At 40.6% G+C, this 14,768-nt stretch overlaps 1 protein-coding gene across 5 annotated transcripts in view; it reads right to left on the reverse strand.

Annotated features, from left to right (window-relative positions):
• Positions 1-14,768, reverse strand: part of ST6GALNAC4 (ST6 N-acetylgalactosaminide alpha-2,6-sialyltransferase 4) — a 435,498-nt gene that overhangs the window by 217,638 nt on the left and 203,092 nt on the right. For all 5 annotated transcript variants that reach the window (XM_044065319.1, XM_044065320.1, XM_044065317.1 and 2 more), the window contains one exon: positions 12,780-12,941. In XM_044065319.1, the coding sequence (XP_043921254.1) occupies positions 12,780-12,941 (162 nt within the window). The remainder of the gene's footprint in view (positions 1-12,779; positions 12,942-14,768) is intronic.

The following is a 14,768-nucleotide window of genomic DNA, read 5'->3' on the forward strand; positions in this document are numbered from 1 at the left end:
AGAAAACGAAAGAAAAATACATAAAACTACAGGAAAATGCGCAAATTGTAATTAAAAGAAAATTAATCTCCCGGTTAGCCCATTCCAGGGGGGTGCAAGTGCACCCCCTTGCACCTGCCTGCATATTTGGTTGATAGCAAGGTCAGGAATAAGGGAAGGGACTGCAGATTCAGAATGTTGATGAAAGAGGGTCACTGATGGAGAAACTAGGTTTGTTTCTGATGGAAACAGTTACTCATTTTCCTGTGTGGAGCACTTCATTGACACCTGTCTAGAAGGACTTAGAGGCTGTATATCTGCCCTTTACAGATGAGAAGAATGAATGTTTTCCTAGCAGATTATATGGTACTGGTAAATCACTAGGGAATGTATCTGCTTCTATTGTGCCCCAATTTTATCCCTCATGATCACTGGAGTTGTAGAAAGTCTGTAACTCATGGTTGTGAGATGGGTCTACTTCTAATGAATGAAAACCCACTTACCCGAATAATCTCGAGACAACTTTGTCAAAACCAGAAAGCAACGAACATTCAGATTACTGGAAAGTTACTCTGGAAAAGGAACCACTTGGCCACCATGCTGAACTTTGACCCTTTCCCCACTGTAGCATGATCTCAGAGTAGATACACTTAGTTGTGGTGGGGGAACACATCTCCCCACATGGGTGGGTTTAAAGTGCTTCGGTTTTAATTTTTTTGTGGTGCCAGACACATGGCTACTTTCTAGGAGTTTTTACTCTGTAATCCAAGTGTTCATTGTTTTCTGGTTTTGGCGAAGTCATCTCAAAATTTACAGATTCGGGTAAGTGGGTTTTCATTAATTAGACTCTTAAGTAGACTCTGTGAGACATATTTGGACAGGATTTTTTTAAGAGGGGAGGCTATGTTACCTGCTAAGCTATATACAATTTTGACAAAGTAGGACACTGCATCACCAGCTGTGTGGCAGTGGTCTGGAAGATGCCAGTTAGTTTGATGTATGGTAGGATTCACCTGCTACTGGTTTGCTTTTTTATAAATGCTAACACTAGCCAGGCCCATTCAATCAGGATCTGAATTTATACGGCCAAAATGGTAACAACATTCCTAACTCATATGAAATTGTATTGGAAACAGGAATAGAAATAACGCTTTACTTAAACCTATACATGAATGTCGTGTCACAAAGTTTCAAATTTCAAACTTTGGAGGTTTAAAGTGCTTCAAAGCAAGTGTTGATTTTTTTTTCTGATTACTTCGATATTAAAGAATACCAGGGGAAAATAAACCACCATCAAGTCTTAAAGCAGTAGCAAGTATCAGATCAGTATTGAAAATAAGGAAATCGTATCATTAATGGCTGTGAGAATGTAGGTATTTGTGTGTAGAAAGAGGGCCGCTTTGTTCAGTCATTTTTATAGTGTTTGTGGAAACTGAACAGCACAAGAGCTTACATTTGTTCAGAGATGTGTTTTCATTAAGGTTTGTTTTTAGAAGATAGATTTTGTTGCCAAACATTTCTTTGGATTTATTAAGGTATTATGTTTTGGCGTATTAAGCTGTGAGCTGCAGATCTCTTGAGTGGGTAAACTACAAAAGCCCCCAACAGTGAATCATCTTATAAAGATTCACAGGGGAATGTGCGCATAGAAATACTCTTTTTCCTTACTGGCCACCTACAATCGTAACCCTGTGGCACCATAACCTATGCTCCTTGAATTATCTCCCAGAAGTACATTTTTCTAGAATCATTTGATAGGTTTGTGTAAAGAAGTACACTTTTTCAATTATTACCTTACTGCAACACTGGAGCTGTATTTATATTTCTGTCAGGTTCTTTTAATAAACACATCTGTTTGATTAATGGAAGAGACTGTTTAGCCAAAAAGAGTAACACAAATGCTATGAAAGTACAGTTTTGTACCTACCATAAATGTAGATGTTCGAAGATCCACATTGCTGCAGTCATAACTTGTGGGTAGTCCGCTGTCCTCGGTCAGCCCGAATACCAAAGTATTAGGCTGGCGTCGGTCATGGGCACCCAGATCTGACATCAGTGCGTCATGGTATTAAAGCGCATGACCGACGTCATATCCTCAGTCTTTTCTTGCCCCAGATGTCAGAAGGCCCTAAAAAGAAAGGCCACAGCCAAAAATAGAAAAACCTCCAAAACCCATGTACAAACAACCTCTACCACCCAAACCATACAACCACTCCAAACTACAGGGGGGAAGGAGGGAGGGTAAATTGGACTGCAGCAATGTGGATCTTCGAACATCTACATTTATGGTAGGTACAAAACTGTACTATGTTCTTCATCTCACATTGCTGCAATCATAACTTGTGGGTAGAATCCCAAAGCAAAGGTAAAGGGAGGCTGGCAAAACCATAAAGCATTGGGAGCTGCTAACATGCCCTGTAAGACTGCAGTGGCAAATCCAGCCCTAGATTTGGAATAAAGGGGGAGATGGTAATGTTTAGAAAAAGTGTGCACTGAACTCCAAGTAGCTGCCTCCAAAATATCTTTAGTAGCTACACCCCTTAAAAAAGCAGTAGAAGTGGCAGTAGCCCTAGTGGAATGAGGTCTGATTCCAGCCGGAATCTCCTTACCATGATGAGAATAACAAAAAGCAATACAATGGCCAATCCACTTAGAAATAGTTTGTTTTGAAACAGGTTTCCCTGAGAGGCCAAAGCAAAAGAAACAAACAACTGTTGAGACTGTCTGAACCTTTTAGTCCTGCTCAAATAATAACGCAACTGCCTGTGAATATCCAAAGTGTGCAAAATTTTCTCCCCTTTATTTTGGGGATCAGCATAAAAAGTAGGCAAATGAATAGATTGGTTCAAGGCCACATTTGAAACCACTTTAGGCATAAAAGAAGGGTTAGTACGCAGAGATACCCTATCCTTATGAAAAATCAGGAAGGGTTCAACTGCCATTAGAGCCTGTAATTCAGATACCCTTCTAGCAGACGTAATGGCCAACAAAAAAGCAGTCTTCCAAGACAAAAACTTTAACTCAGGCGTAGTTGAAGGTTCAAAAGGAGGTAAAGTAAGCTTTTCCAACACAAAACTGAGATCCCAGGAAGGAGTAGGAGCTCTGGGCGTCTTATGTTCTTTGCCCCTCTAAGGAATTGCTTAAACAAAGGATGAGAGAATAATGGTGGGTCACAGTCATAGTGAGCAGAAATGGCTGCAGCATGAACTTTTACAGAGGAGAAAGACAAACCCTTGTCTAATAATTCCGTAAGATATTGAAGAGAAACACTCAAATCAGGCCTGGAAACATCAAAGCTCTTAGCTTTGCTCCAAATAAAAAATCTCCTCCATTTATCTGCATAAACTTTCCTTGTACTAGGCCTTCTGGCCTCCAAAATAACATTCAAAACTTGTTGAGGAAGCTGCGACCCTCCAGGTTCTAGAACAGAATATGCCAGGCTGCTAGATGCAGGGACTGAATCCTGACATTGAGGAAATGATTGCCTGCCTGAGACAAAAGGTGTGGAATTGAAGGCAAAGGCCAAGGAGGCTCCTTACTAAACTCCTCAGCAGAGGGTACCAGTGCTGTCGAGGCCAATCTGGAGCTATTAGAATCATGGAGGGCTTGTCTTGTCTGACCTTCAAGAGCACCTTGGGAAGGAGAGGCAGAGGAGGAAAGGCATAGACGTGAAGATTGCTCCAACTGAATGATAGAGCATCCACTTTCCAAGCTGTTGGATGAAACATCTTTGTGCAAAACTTTGGCAACTGGAAATTTAGTGGAGAAGCGAACAGATCTATGTCTGGAGTCCCCCATATCACTGTCAACTGTCGAAATACATGAGGATCCAATTTCCACTCATGGGGATCCACCATCTGTCTGCTCAAAACATCTGCTAAGGAGTTCTGTGCTCCTGGCAGAAACCTTGCCTGAAGAGTGAGGTGCAAACTGAGAGCAGTCTCCCACAAAACCATAGCTTGCCTGCAAAGAGGGTACCGAATGGGTCCCCTTGCTTGTTGATGTACCACATGACAGTTGTGTTGTCTGTTTGAATCAACACTTGTCCTGGGTGAAGTAGATCCTTGAAAACCATCAATGCAAATTGGACTGCTAACATCTCCTTCAAGTTGATATGTAAATGTTGAAGTCTGGCAGGCCACGTGTCTTGAACCCATTTTCCATTGAGGTGAGCTCCCCAAGCCTTGTCCGAGGCATCTGTCGTTAAGATCTGACTCGCCTCTGGTCGGGTCACAGAGAGTCCCTTGTTTAGGTGACATTCCTGAGCCCACCACAAAAATTCCTTTTGAATGCAAGGTATTATCTGAATGACAGTGTCCAGATCGTGGCAGTGTTGGCCCATACATTTTGAGAAACCATTGTAGCTTCCTCATATGCAGTTTGGCATTGGGAAGCACCAGAATACAAGATGCCATGAACCCCAAGGCTTGAAGGACTGTCCTTGCAGTCAGCCTGGACCGTAGAGACAATTGTTGGAAGTAAAGTGTAAGGTTTCTTTGTTTGTCCAGGGTCAAAAAGGCCATCTGGGAAGCTGTATTCAGTCTCACACCCAGAAAGCACATTTCCTGAGAGGGTACTAGACTGGACTTTGTTTCGTTCACAGAATACCCTAGGCACCTTAACACTGCCATAACATACTGTAGATGGTGAAGAAGCTTGTCTTTGTCTTGAGCAAGAATCAGGCAATCGTCCAAATAAGGATAAATTTGTATCCCTCTTAACCTTAAGAAGGCTATCACCGGAGCCAGAACCTTTGTGAACACCCTGGCAGTAGATAAGCCAAAGGGCAATGCAGAGAACTGATAATGTAAAGTCCCAGCCCAAAACGCAGGTATCTCCTGCAACTGGGCCTGATAGGAACATGAAGATAAGCCTCTTTGAGATCCAGAGTTACCATCCAGTGATCTTTGCCCAACAGAGGCAGAAGTTGTTGCAACGTCAACATTTTGAATTTTGGAATGTCCAGGTATGTGTTGAGGATAGATAAATCCAAAATTGGCCTCCAAGTGTTTCCTTTCTTTGGTACAAGAAACAGGCGAGAATAAAATCCTAGGCCCACTTCTGACAGAGGGACCTGCTGTATAGCCCCCATTTGAAGAAGTAAAGAAATCTGTTTGTGAGCCTCTACCCTTTGCTGAGGAGGAACGTCTGGCATGCCCTTGAAAGGAGGCAATGTGTGGAAATAAAACTTGTAGCCTCGGTCTATAATGTCCAACACCCATTTGTCCTGGGTGACTAAAAGCCAATTTTGCTTGAAGAGTGCCAACTTTCCTCCCAAAGGTGCTGCCAGAAAGGCGGGATCTGGCAGCTGAAGATGCAGGTCATTGGGCCTGTTTACAAAAGGACTGGCCCCTGCCCTCACCTGTAGATTGTGCAGGGGAACTCCACGTTCTAGGCCTGAAAGAACTCTGAGCTCTGCCTCTACCACGCCTAGATCTGCCCCTAGACTGTAAATCAGAAGAAGGGTAAGCCCATCCCTTAGGAGGCCAATTCCTGCTAAACTTAGGGGGCTGCACCTGCAAAAAATCTTTAACAGTCTGCATAGACTTAGCTTTGTCTTCCATTTTCTTTAAGACAGACTCCACAGGAGAACCAAACAAAACTTCAGACTGTAAAGGAGCATCTAAAATTCTAGCTTTAACATGCTCTGACAAATTCTGATCCTTAAGCCAGGCGTGCCTGCGAATAACTGATCCAGTGGCAGCCACCCTGGAAGAAGCCTGTAAAGCATCGAAACCACACTGCAAAGAATGCTTACCCACCTGATCAGAGGCATGAACCAAATCCTGTAATTCCTTACACTCTATGCCCTCTGCCAAAGCATCTACCTTAGATTTTAACTGAGTAAGGAGAAAATTCTGGTACTTCAACATATGAAACTGGCAATTCAAAGCCCTCATTGCTAGAGTGGAAGAGGTGTACACTTTCTTACCCCACCTATCCAAAGCTCTAGAATCTTTATCCATAGGAACTGGATTCTTTACAACAGAAGCCCTGACACCCTTAGGTCCCTGGCTAGTAGTTTCTGGGTCAGCCCTTGGGCTCTTATACAGATATTTATGAGCCTCAGGCACTCTGTAATACCTATCTGGTTTAACTGGCGCAGGAGGCAAAGAGTCTGGATTAAGGGAAGCCACAGAGAAAACATCCTGAACAACATCCAAAACAGGAGGTATAGCTAAGGGCCGATGTTGTGGTAAAAACAAAAATTCCCTAAGCCTCTTTCGAATCCGAAATCCTGGCCTTCCCATTTAAAATGCTCCCTCATAGAATGCAGGGTTTCTGAAAAAGAAAAATCCTCTGGAGGAGAAGCAGAAGGACTGGAGTCCTCTGCATCTGAATCAGAATAAGGAGGAAAATCCTGAGTGTCTTCAGCCGAAGACTCTGAGTAATCTGAAGCCTGTTCCAAACATTCTACCTCTGGCTCCACCCTAGGCCTCTTATCTGGAGGGGGCATAGAACCCCTGATTAAGGAAATTAAATCTTCTGCCATTTTAAGCATGTGTTTTTTTTAGGCACAGAACCTGCAGAACTAGGACTGACACCTGAGGAAGGCAAACCAGGCCTGCCCTGAGAAGGTACCTTAGAGACAGAAGGAGAAGGCCTAACCCCCTTAGGCAAATTAGGGAGTACAGCAACCTGCGAGGCCCCCTCAGCCTGACCTGACTCCTGAGAGGCCACATCCTGCAAAATTAACGTCTCTCCCTGAGACTCAGTTGAAACCTCGGCTGGATCTACAGATTCCACCGTAGTCTCTAAAGAACCGGCGTTCGGAACGGACGACTCATCCTGCTTGGACCTTAACGATTTTTCCTTGCGCTTCTTAGCGGTAGTGGGCGTCGGAGGATCCGACGGCATATTGTAATTACACCGCTTACCGAAGACAAGCCTAGCGCAATCTAACCTACGTTTAATGGTGCGTTTATTAAACCTAGCACAAAAGCGACACCCAACTACGTCGTGCTCAGGCCCCAAACAAGGAATACAGAGAGAGTGCTAATCCCTATGCGGTATCTGTTTCCCACAAGAAATACAATTATTCACTTTTTCTGACATCCGGAATTAACTGAGGCAAGAAAAAACAAAAATATTCCCCAACGGGGTACTTAGCCCAACTTGGTTTCGGTCTGAAACTCAGAATACGAAAATTTCAGAACGCCGAACGGCACTTGCAAACGCTGCTTCTGCTTCGGACCATGCGGCAAAATAGACTGAGGATATGACGTCGGTCATGCGCTTTAATACCATGATGCACTGACGTCAGATCTGGGCGCCCATGACCGACGCCAGCCTAATACTTTGGTATTCGGGCCGACCGAGGACAGCGGACTACCCACAAGTTATGACTGCAGCAATGTGAGATGAAGAACATCTTCTTGTTTTCTCTTTCTACTCTCCTTCTCTGATCATACATGTTTGGAAAAAATACCTATTAAAGCTCATAAACTCATTAAAAAAATAAATACTTTTTGCTTCCTTTGCTTTTGACACATGAAATCATTCTCAACACCTGGCGTAGTCATTGAACAGGTGCAGACGCATACATACATGCAGTCACAAAGTAGGAAGGTTATAAAGAAACTACACATCCCTCAACAACTGTAACTGCAGTACCACCTTTATGTAACTACAGAGTCAGATTTGAAAGATTACAGAAAGACTATGTATGCTAATGTTGACAACTCCCCCCTGTCAAAACAAATGCTTCCTAATATCAGTCCCTCACAAGGTTATGGCTTTTTAAAGACGTTTTGTTATTTTAAGAAGAAAACCAGTTACATGCATAATTTTGTAACAATGACAGCTTTTCGTTTATGGATCAAGTTGATTCCAACAGCTTAACAGATTTAAATGTAATTCTAACACTTAATATTTTTGCAAAGTTTGTATCTAAATATACAAGACTTATCAGCTATATCTTCATATGACTATTTCTATAGATTACATTGTTTATATACACAACAACCATTTTACTCTTCTGAATTTAAACAAGTAAAAGTCATTCCTCAATTATTCCTGTACAATTAAAATAAAGAAATTAGTAAATCAAAAGGAATGCATTTTGAGGATGTTGTTTTGCTTATCTGGGGGATCATACACATGTCCTAACAGGTACACAGGCTTAAAAAAACAAAAATATAAGACACAGAAAGCTAACACCCTCATGATGCTGCTTAACCTCTTTTTGCAAACACAGCAGTCTCTATTTCTTTTCCCATAGCCAGATACATAGTTGAGGTCTGCACTACAAATGACTCTCACCAAGCTGGCCAATGCATGACTTAGAAGTCACACGTCTGTCAGCATTCATTTCCTGCCCTCTGACCAAAGGAATAAACAGTGCATAGCACAGCAGCAGTCTGTACTGCTTATTATAGGACTGCAAGAAGGAATGCATGCTGGGGATCCAGGATTGCTAACACACATAGCAGACAAACTGAGCACCTATTATTATCTGAGCACACAAACAAGAAGATGTGTGTTGGTGCTTGGATGCGATTTCCTTTACCACATGCAAGGTTCAAAGCAGTGCAACACTGTGTGGCCTACTTCATATAATTCATTAGGCATTTGGAAGGGCAAGGCAATAATTAACTGTACGGCACATAACACACTCGGAACAGAGCCACATTGCAGGTACAGAATGCAGCACAGCATCAATACGTACTCCAAATTTAACAGTACATAATGCATTCAGGGTCAGCCCTGGAAATGAGTTATATGCACAGCACAGGAGGGATTTGTACTCTATATATTACTAGCATACAATGTACTCAGGGCTCAGAGTACAGAAATACTGGCTGCCCTTCCCTGTAATACTACACAGGACACTCTTGGAGAGTGCTGCCCGTTCCTGTCAGGATGCATATCAGTACAACATTGTGTGTCCTTTATTACAGATGGCAGGTTGGGGATATGAGTCATGTCTATAGCATGGCATTCAGCAGAGTATTACTATAAGCATACATCTCAATGGCTTGGCTCAAGGCTGCTGGACAAAGCCAAAGGTAATGGTGAAATAAACAGTCAAAATCAGGAAAAATTCTTAAACATTACACTAATCCACTTAAATTAATAGAGCATCAGGTTTTGCATAAACATGCTTTTTCTGAAAAAAAATGAAACTGCAATGCCTGGTATTACTAGTTAACTCTAATCATCAGTAATTTACCAAAAAGTCAAACATTTTATGAGGGATATGCAAAACTAGGAGGCAAAAATTTGGGACAGTTTAAAGGACTGTGGGTCCTAGAGCTGACTGATACACTGCAATGCCTAAACAACCTTACATACATGAGTATGGCTGCACTCTGCAACGTAAAAGTGATAGCAGTACCCAGTGAACCACTAGGCTTTGTTACTGACATGCTTCTGTGTATGCGTGTTACCTAGGTAAGTGAACTAATCCTTCACGGTGTCTTTTGTTAAAGTATGCAGGAATGTCAAACAATATTCCAAAGCATAATAGTATTTCACTTTGTAAAGAATACGTAATTAACCTTTCTTTACCTTGGCCATCAAACAAAACATCATACCAATAATTTGGAAGTCTGCAGTAGTCAAACCTATTTCCAAACAGCCTCCCCAATCACATCATCTAACTTTACACCTATATCAAGCCTACTTCCTCTAGGAACAAACCTAGGGAAAAAAAAAAACCTTTGCCTAAACCAGCTCTCTGTACATATTAAATGCTATAATCTCCTCTACTCCCACCATCGCAGATCCTGGACAGAAAGATGTCCCATGACTACAAAATGGAACCTCACAGATGAGGTACTACTAAATATGGACAAAAACAAACTAACTGGTGCAGTCTTTCTAGACCTTGCTGAAGCTTTTGACAGAAAAAAAAACAATCTGCATATCTGGGTTCCCCTAGCTACAGGAATTAACAAACTAAATACAGGTTGGTTCATCAATTTTCTTTCTGGAAGATACTTATAAGTTTAGATTAGATCCTCTCTATCCTTCCTTACCAATATCTCAAAGGGAGCTCCACAAGGTTCAGTACTACAACTTCTTTTTGGAAACATTTATCAACAAGCCTTACACTGACCTACACAGTCTATCAGTTCAAATGGACACAGAGGACATGGTCATCTATAGGACTGACCACTTTCCTGATGCAATCAAATCACTACTAGAAAAAAAAAAAACCTTGTAGGACTTCTTTTAGCTCACAGTGTACATGTTCCTGTTACATCACCAATAAACAAATGCCATGCTGTTCAGCACACCTCAAAACCATAACAGAATTCACAGCACCTGGGAATTATGTTCTAACCCAGGACTTCCCACTGAAATTACATCATCATTCCAATACCTTGGGATCAGTTTAAAGATTACATTTCCATCACCACCATGAAATGTTCAGGTCAAAATAAACAAACTGCTAGTCTAAGTATGGAAAATATATTTTTAGCACCAGAAGGTAGAGCAGTAATTGGAAAAAGGATCCTTAGGGCCCAGCTAGAATACAGGGTCTCCTTAATTCTGACTGCTTTGAACCCCCCCCTCCCAAACTCTTCATGTAATAGCAAACAATATCTCCAAATTCATTCCCCTTTCTCCCAAAGAAAAGCATCACCGCCCTTGCTTGAGAAAAGCCAGATTACTAATGATAAAACAAAGAACAGATCTATTTCCTGGCTCCCTCTTACATAAGCTCATTAAAGGTGAGACCTTCAGCCATTTTACTTCCAAACTAATAACCACACAAGCACAACTACAACTTTTTCTCTCCTAATCTAAACACTTCATCTTGGCAAACAACAAGCAATCTATAACCACAACTTCTCTATACCATCATCCAGACTTTGGGAATCCCTGCAAAGGTCTCTCAAAGACAGAAGCTCATATTTCCTATAGAAAAGGTTTCAAGAAGCAGCTCCAGCTAGCCACCACTAATAAATCAAATCAAGGTGAAAAGTGTTTAGAAAAAACTTGTAAACGCAAAATAAGCACTGAACAAAACTTCTCCACGGAATATCACACAGTTTAATGAGCACCACACAAAACTCTACGATGTCTGCACAGTAATAAAAACATAAATGCTCCTGTAAATCCACACGTTTTCATCAAAATACTTCCCCAGATGTAATAAATTAATGCACACAATGCTTAAATAGACCATTTAAATATTCTAACACCCAATAGGATACCAAAGGCAATAAATAAATGAATAAATTAAAATGAAAATATACAACTCAATCCAATTTCAAGGTGTACAAGCATATTAAAATATTGCACATCTCCAAACCAGAATACATATTTATCCAATGTAATCCCATATAAAAATGTGTGTATATAAACTAAAATGTTCGTCAACCATCCCTTCTAGGTCACCACTAATAAATGCTATCCTGATAAGTGCCCCCCCCCCCCCCCCCAGTACTTGCATTCCCTTTTGGTTTTGGGATGCAAACTACCACAATAGAAGTAATCTATATCTTCTAATCAAAGACAGAACCTGGATACTCCCCTTTTTTTTCTCCTCCTAGGATTTATTGTTAATGCATGCCATACTTTAATTCATACAACTGAACTCATTTTAAGCTGAACACTAAGCATATAATTTCCTCCGTAACTTATTCTTGCAAAGTATGTAAACTTTATTCAGTTATAATAATAATTTTCTGTAATGTATTACCTATATCCTCAGTCTGAGTCTGGAAATGGTCTGGCAGGATCAGCATTCTGTCCCATATAAACAAACCAACCAACCCTATACATGCTGACCAATTGGACGTTACACTTCATGGTTACCATTACGCTGTATGGATCTCTGACATGTTACTTTCACATTCTGGACTTTACAAATGGCACTGCAGTTGAGTTATTTGTGTTTGTGACATTTTAAGACTATGTACTTGCACTTCCACTACTAAAATGGAAGCAGCAACAACAGCACTATAGGGTAGGCTGCACTGTGGTATAACAGTTTGTATGTATATATGTGTACACGTGTGCAAGTACATACATTATGCATGTTAGTGGTGGAGCATGATATCTAGAGCACTGTCAGTCTATTACTGCTGGGATCATTAACTGTGTTTTCAGAGGCCTTTCACTTGCTACAGATACTTTTGAACTACATTAAACATCGGTTTCAATATACAGCTTTGGTACGTAGCTGTCTCTGAATCACAGTAGTGATAATATTTATAATAAGCAGCTCATCTGTGTCTGTACTGCATAGCAGTTGAGTTTCTGATGTAAATATTGCTTTTGTAACAGTAGTATGTAGTTTGCATTTCATAGTGCTCAGGCCTTCACAATGTGTCCCATGTCTCTGAATCTTGTTCCAGAACACCATCTTTTTCAGTGTTGGGGCAAGAATATGGTAGCTGCCATTTGATTTTTGAACTGAAACTCTATATGTATTAAGCAGATTATTGCACAAAGAAACATTTAGATGGTTTAGTACTGAATCAGCATGATTAGCATGACAAAAAGGGTACTGAAACAATGAAAAGCTGAACAGGGAAAATAAATCTATATAATGGAAGACAACAATAAATAAATCGACATTAACATTCTTCTGACTTCAGGATCATAACAGTGAGCCATATGTAATATGTCCAAGTTAGTTCTTCTTCTTGTAATTTCATAATTCACTAATTTGATTTTTTTGTTTGTTTGTTTTTACCAACCCACTACACTACCATTTGACTATGGCTACATAAGCAGGTTGCAGCACATTTCTATTGTATTAGACTAAACATAATATACAATTTCAATAGTATACGTTCTGTCAGTAAAGGTAGAATTAGAAATGTAGAGAAAGAGTTGCTCACCTGTCTGTTAGGAATGCTGACGTATCCTTGAAGCGGTGGATGTGAGGATGGATTAGAACGAAGAAGCTTCTGTGAGTCTTTATGGAAGAAGTTGTACAATGTCCAGTGGTAATACCACATAACAGGGAGCAAAATCACCAGGAGGCAGAAGAATAACTGGACCTAGAGAAGGAAAAATAAAACTCAACTGATTTGGTCACTTTCACAAAAGTCAACAATAAATCTAAACCCCTTTCTGAATATTCCTACTATTTCAATATTTTGACTTCACTAACGCAACATCATTTTGGTTCCTTTTTTGTCATTTCTTTACTAAATCCTCTGTTGTACACCATTCACTAAAGCAAGAAAGATCGACTCCATGATTCTGAAGAATGGTATACTCTGTTCTGGTTCTGTGGAATTTGTAATCTTCTATTTGATTACAAGAGGTATATATTTATTGGGACACTGTCACTTTAAGAAAGTTACTGCTACTAGAAGCAGGCTTTATAAAACCTCTAGTTGTTCTCACGCCTTTGAAGAAGTAACTCAGAAGTAAGGACTTATTTAGTAAAGCCCTGTCTTGGTCTTCATTATTTTTATTGTTTAAATAATACTTATCATATTGTAGACATCACATGGTGTCATAAGTGAAAAAATAACAATACAATGATACCACTGTCATTTGCAAGTCTTTATTTCTACTATATTTTAAAATAAATGCAGAAACATTAAAATGACCATAAATATGATAGCACCAACATCTATGAGCCCTTGTAGCAAGATGAAAATTCAGGGTAATCTAGAAAAACACTACAGGTCTTGGAATAAAAGCCATGACAAGTGCCTACTTTTTTACATATAGCAGGAGTGGAAGTGATTTAACTAGACAGCAGGTTTGAGCTGTTAGAGCATGAAATGAAGGGGCTTTCTAAGGTAAAACAAACTTTACAGTGTTGTGACCCTAGAAATATCTGCCCCATGTAAGATTTGTTTTTACAGGAAATCAAGAGCTCACATGACTGAATTTAGAAATCAAGCTATAGAATGTGTACAGAGCAAGGCATCTAACAAGCAAACCATTGAAACAGTTGTGTGAAGAGGTATATGAACTGACTGGCAAACGGTTGAAAGAGCTGAATGAAGAGGAAGAAGTGTGTAACAAAGATATGAAAATGGTAATCAAATGAAAGTGAAATAAAGAACAGTCTACAAAAATATGAAGCACGCAAGCCAAGACAAAACTGTTATAAATCATAGCAGGAAATAATGCTGTGAAGCCAAAGAAGAATAAAAAGGATAAGATTTCACCCAACGTCCGTATGTGTGCGAGACAGAATGTGTGGGATACATGACTATAATAATGACGCTGCAGCTAAGCTAGCATTCAAGGGGTCCTGCAGAATTTGTACAAATGTTGTTCTTCTTCTTTCGGCTGCTCCCATTAGGGGTCGCCACAGCGGATCATCTGTTTCCATTTCTTCCTGTCCTCTGCATCCTGCTCTGTCACACCAATCACCTGCATGTCCTCTCTCACCACATCCATAAACCTTATCTTAGGCCTTCCTCTTTTCCTGTTACCTGGCAGCTTCATCCTTAGCATCTTTTTCCCAATATACTCTGCATCCCTCCTCAGCACATGAACAAACCAACGTAATCTTGCCTCTCTGGCTTTGTCTCCAAACCTTCCAACCTGGGCTGACCCTCTAATATACTTATTCCTAATCCTGTCCACTCTCGTCACACCCATTGCAAATCTTAACATCTTTAACTCTGCCACATCAAGCTCAAACTCCTGCCGTTTTGTCAATGCCACTGTCTCCAACCCATATAACATAGATGGTCTCACTACCCTCTTATAGACCTTCCCTTTCACTGGTACTCGCCTGTGACAAATCACTCCTGACACTCTTCTCCACCCTTTCCACCCTGCCTGTACTCTCTTCTTCACCTCTCTTCCACACTCACTATTATTCTGAACTGTCTATCCCAAGTATTTAAACTCAT

This window comes from Protopterus annectens, chromosome 3.part0 (assembly GCF_019279795.1).
Source record: "Protopterus annectens isolate FY-2018-M chromosome 3.part0, PAN1.0, whole genome shotgun sequence".
NCBI lineage: Eukaryota > Metazoa > Chordata > Ceratodontiformes > Protopteridae > Protopterus > Protopterus annectens.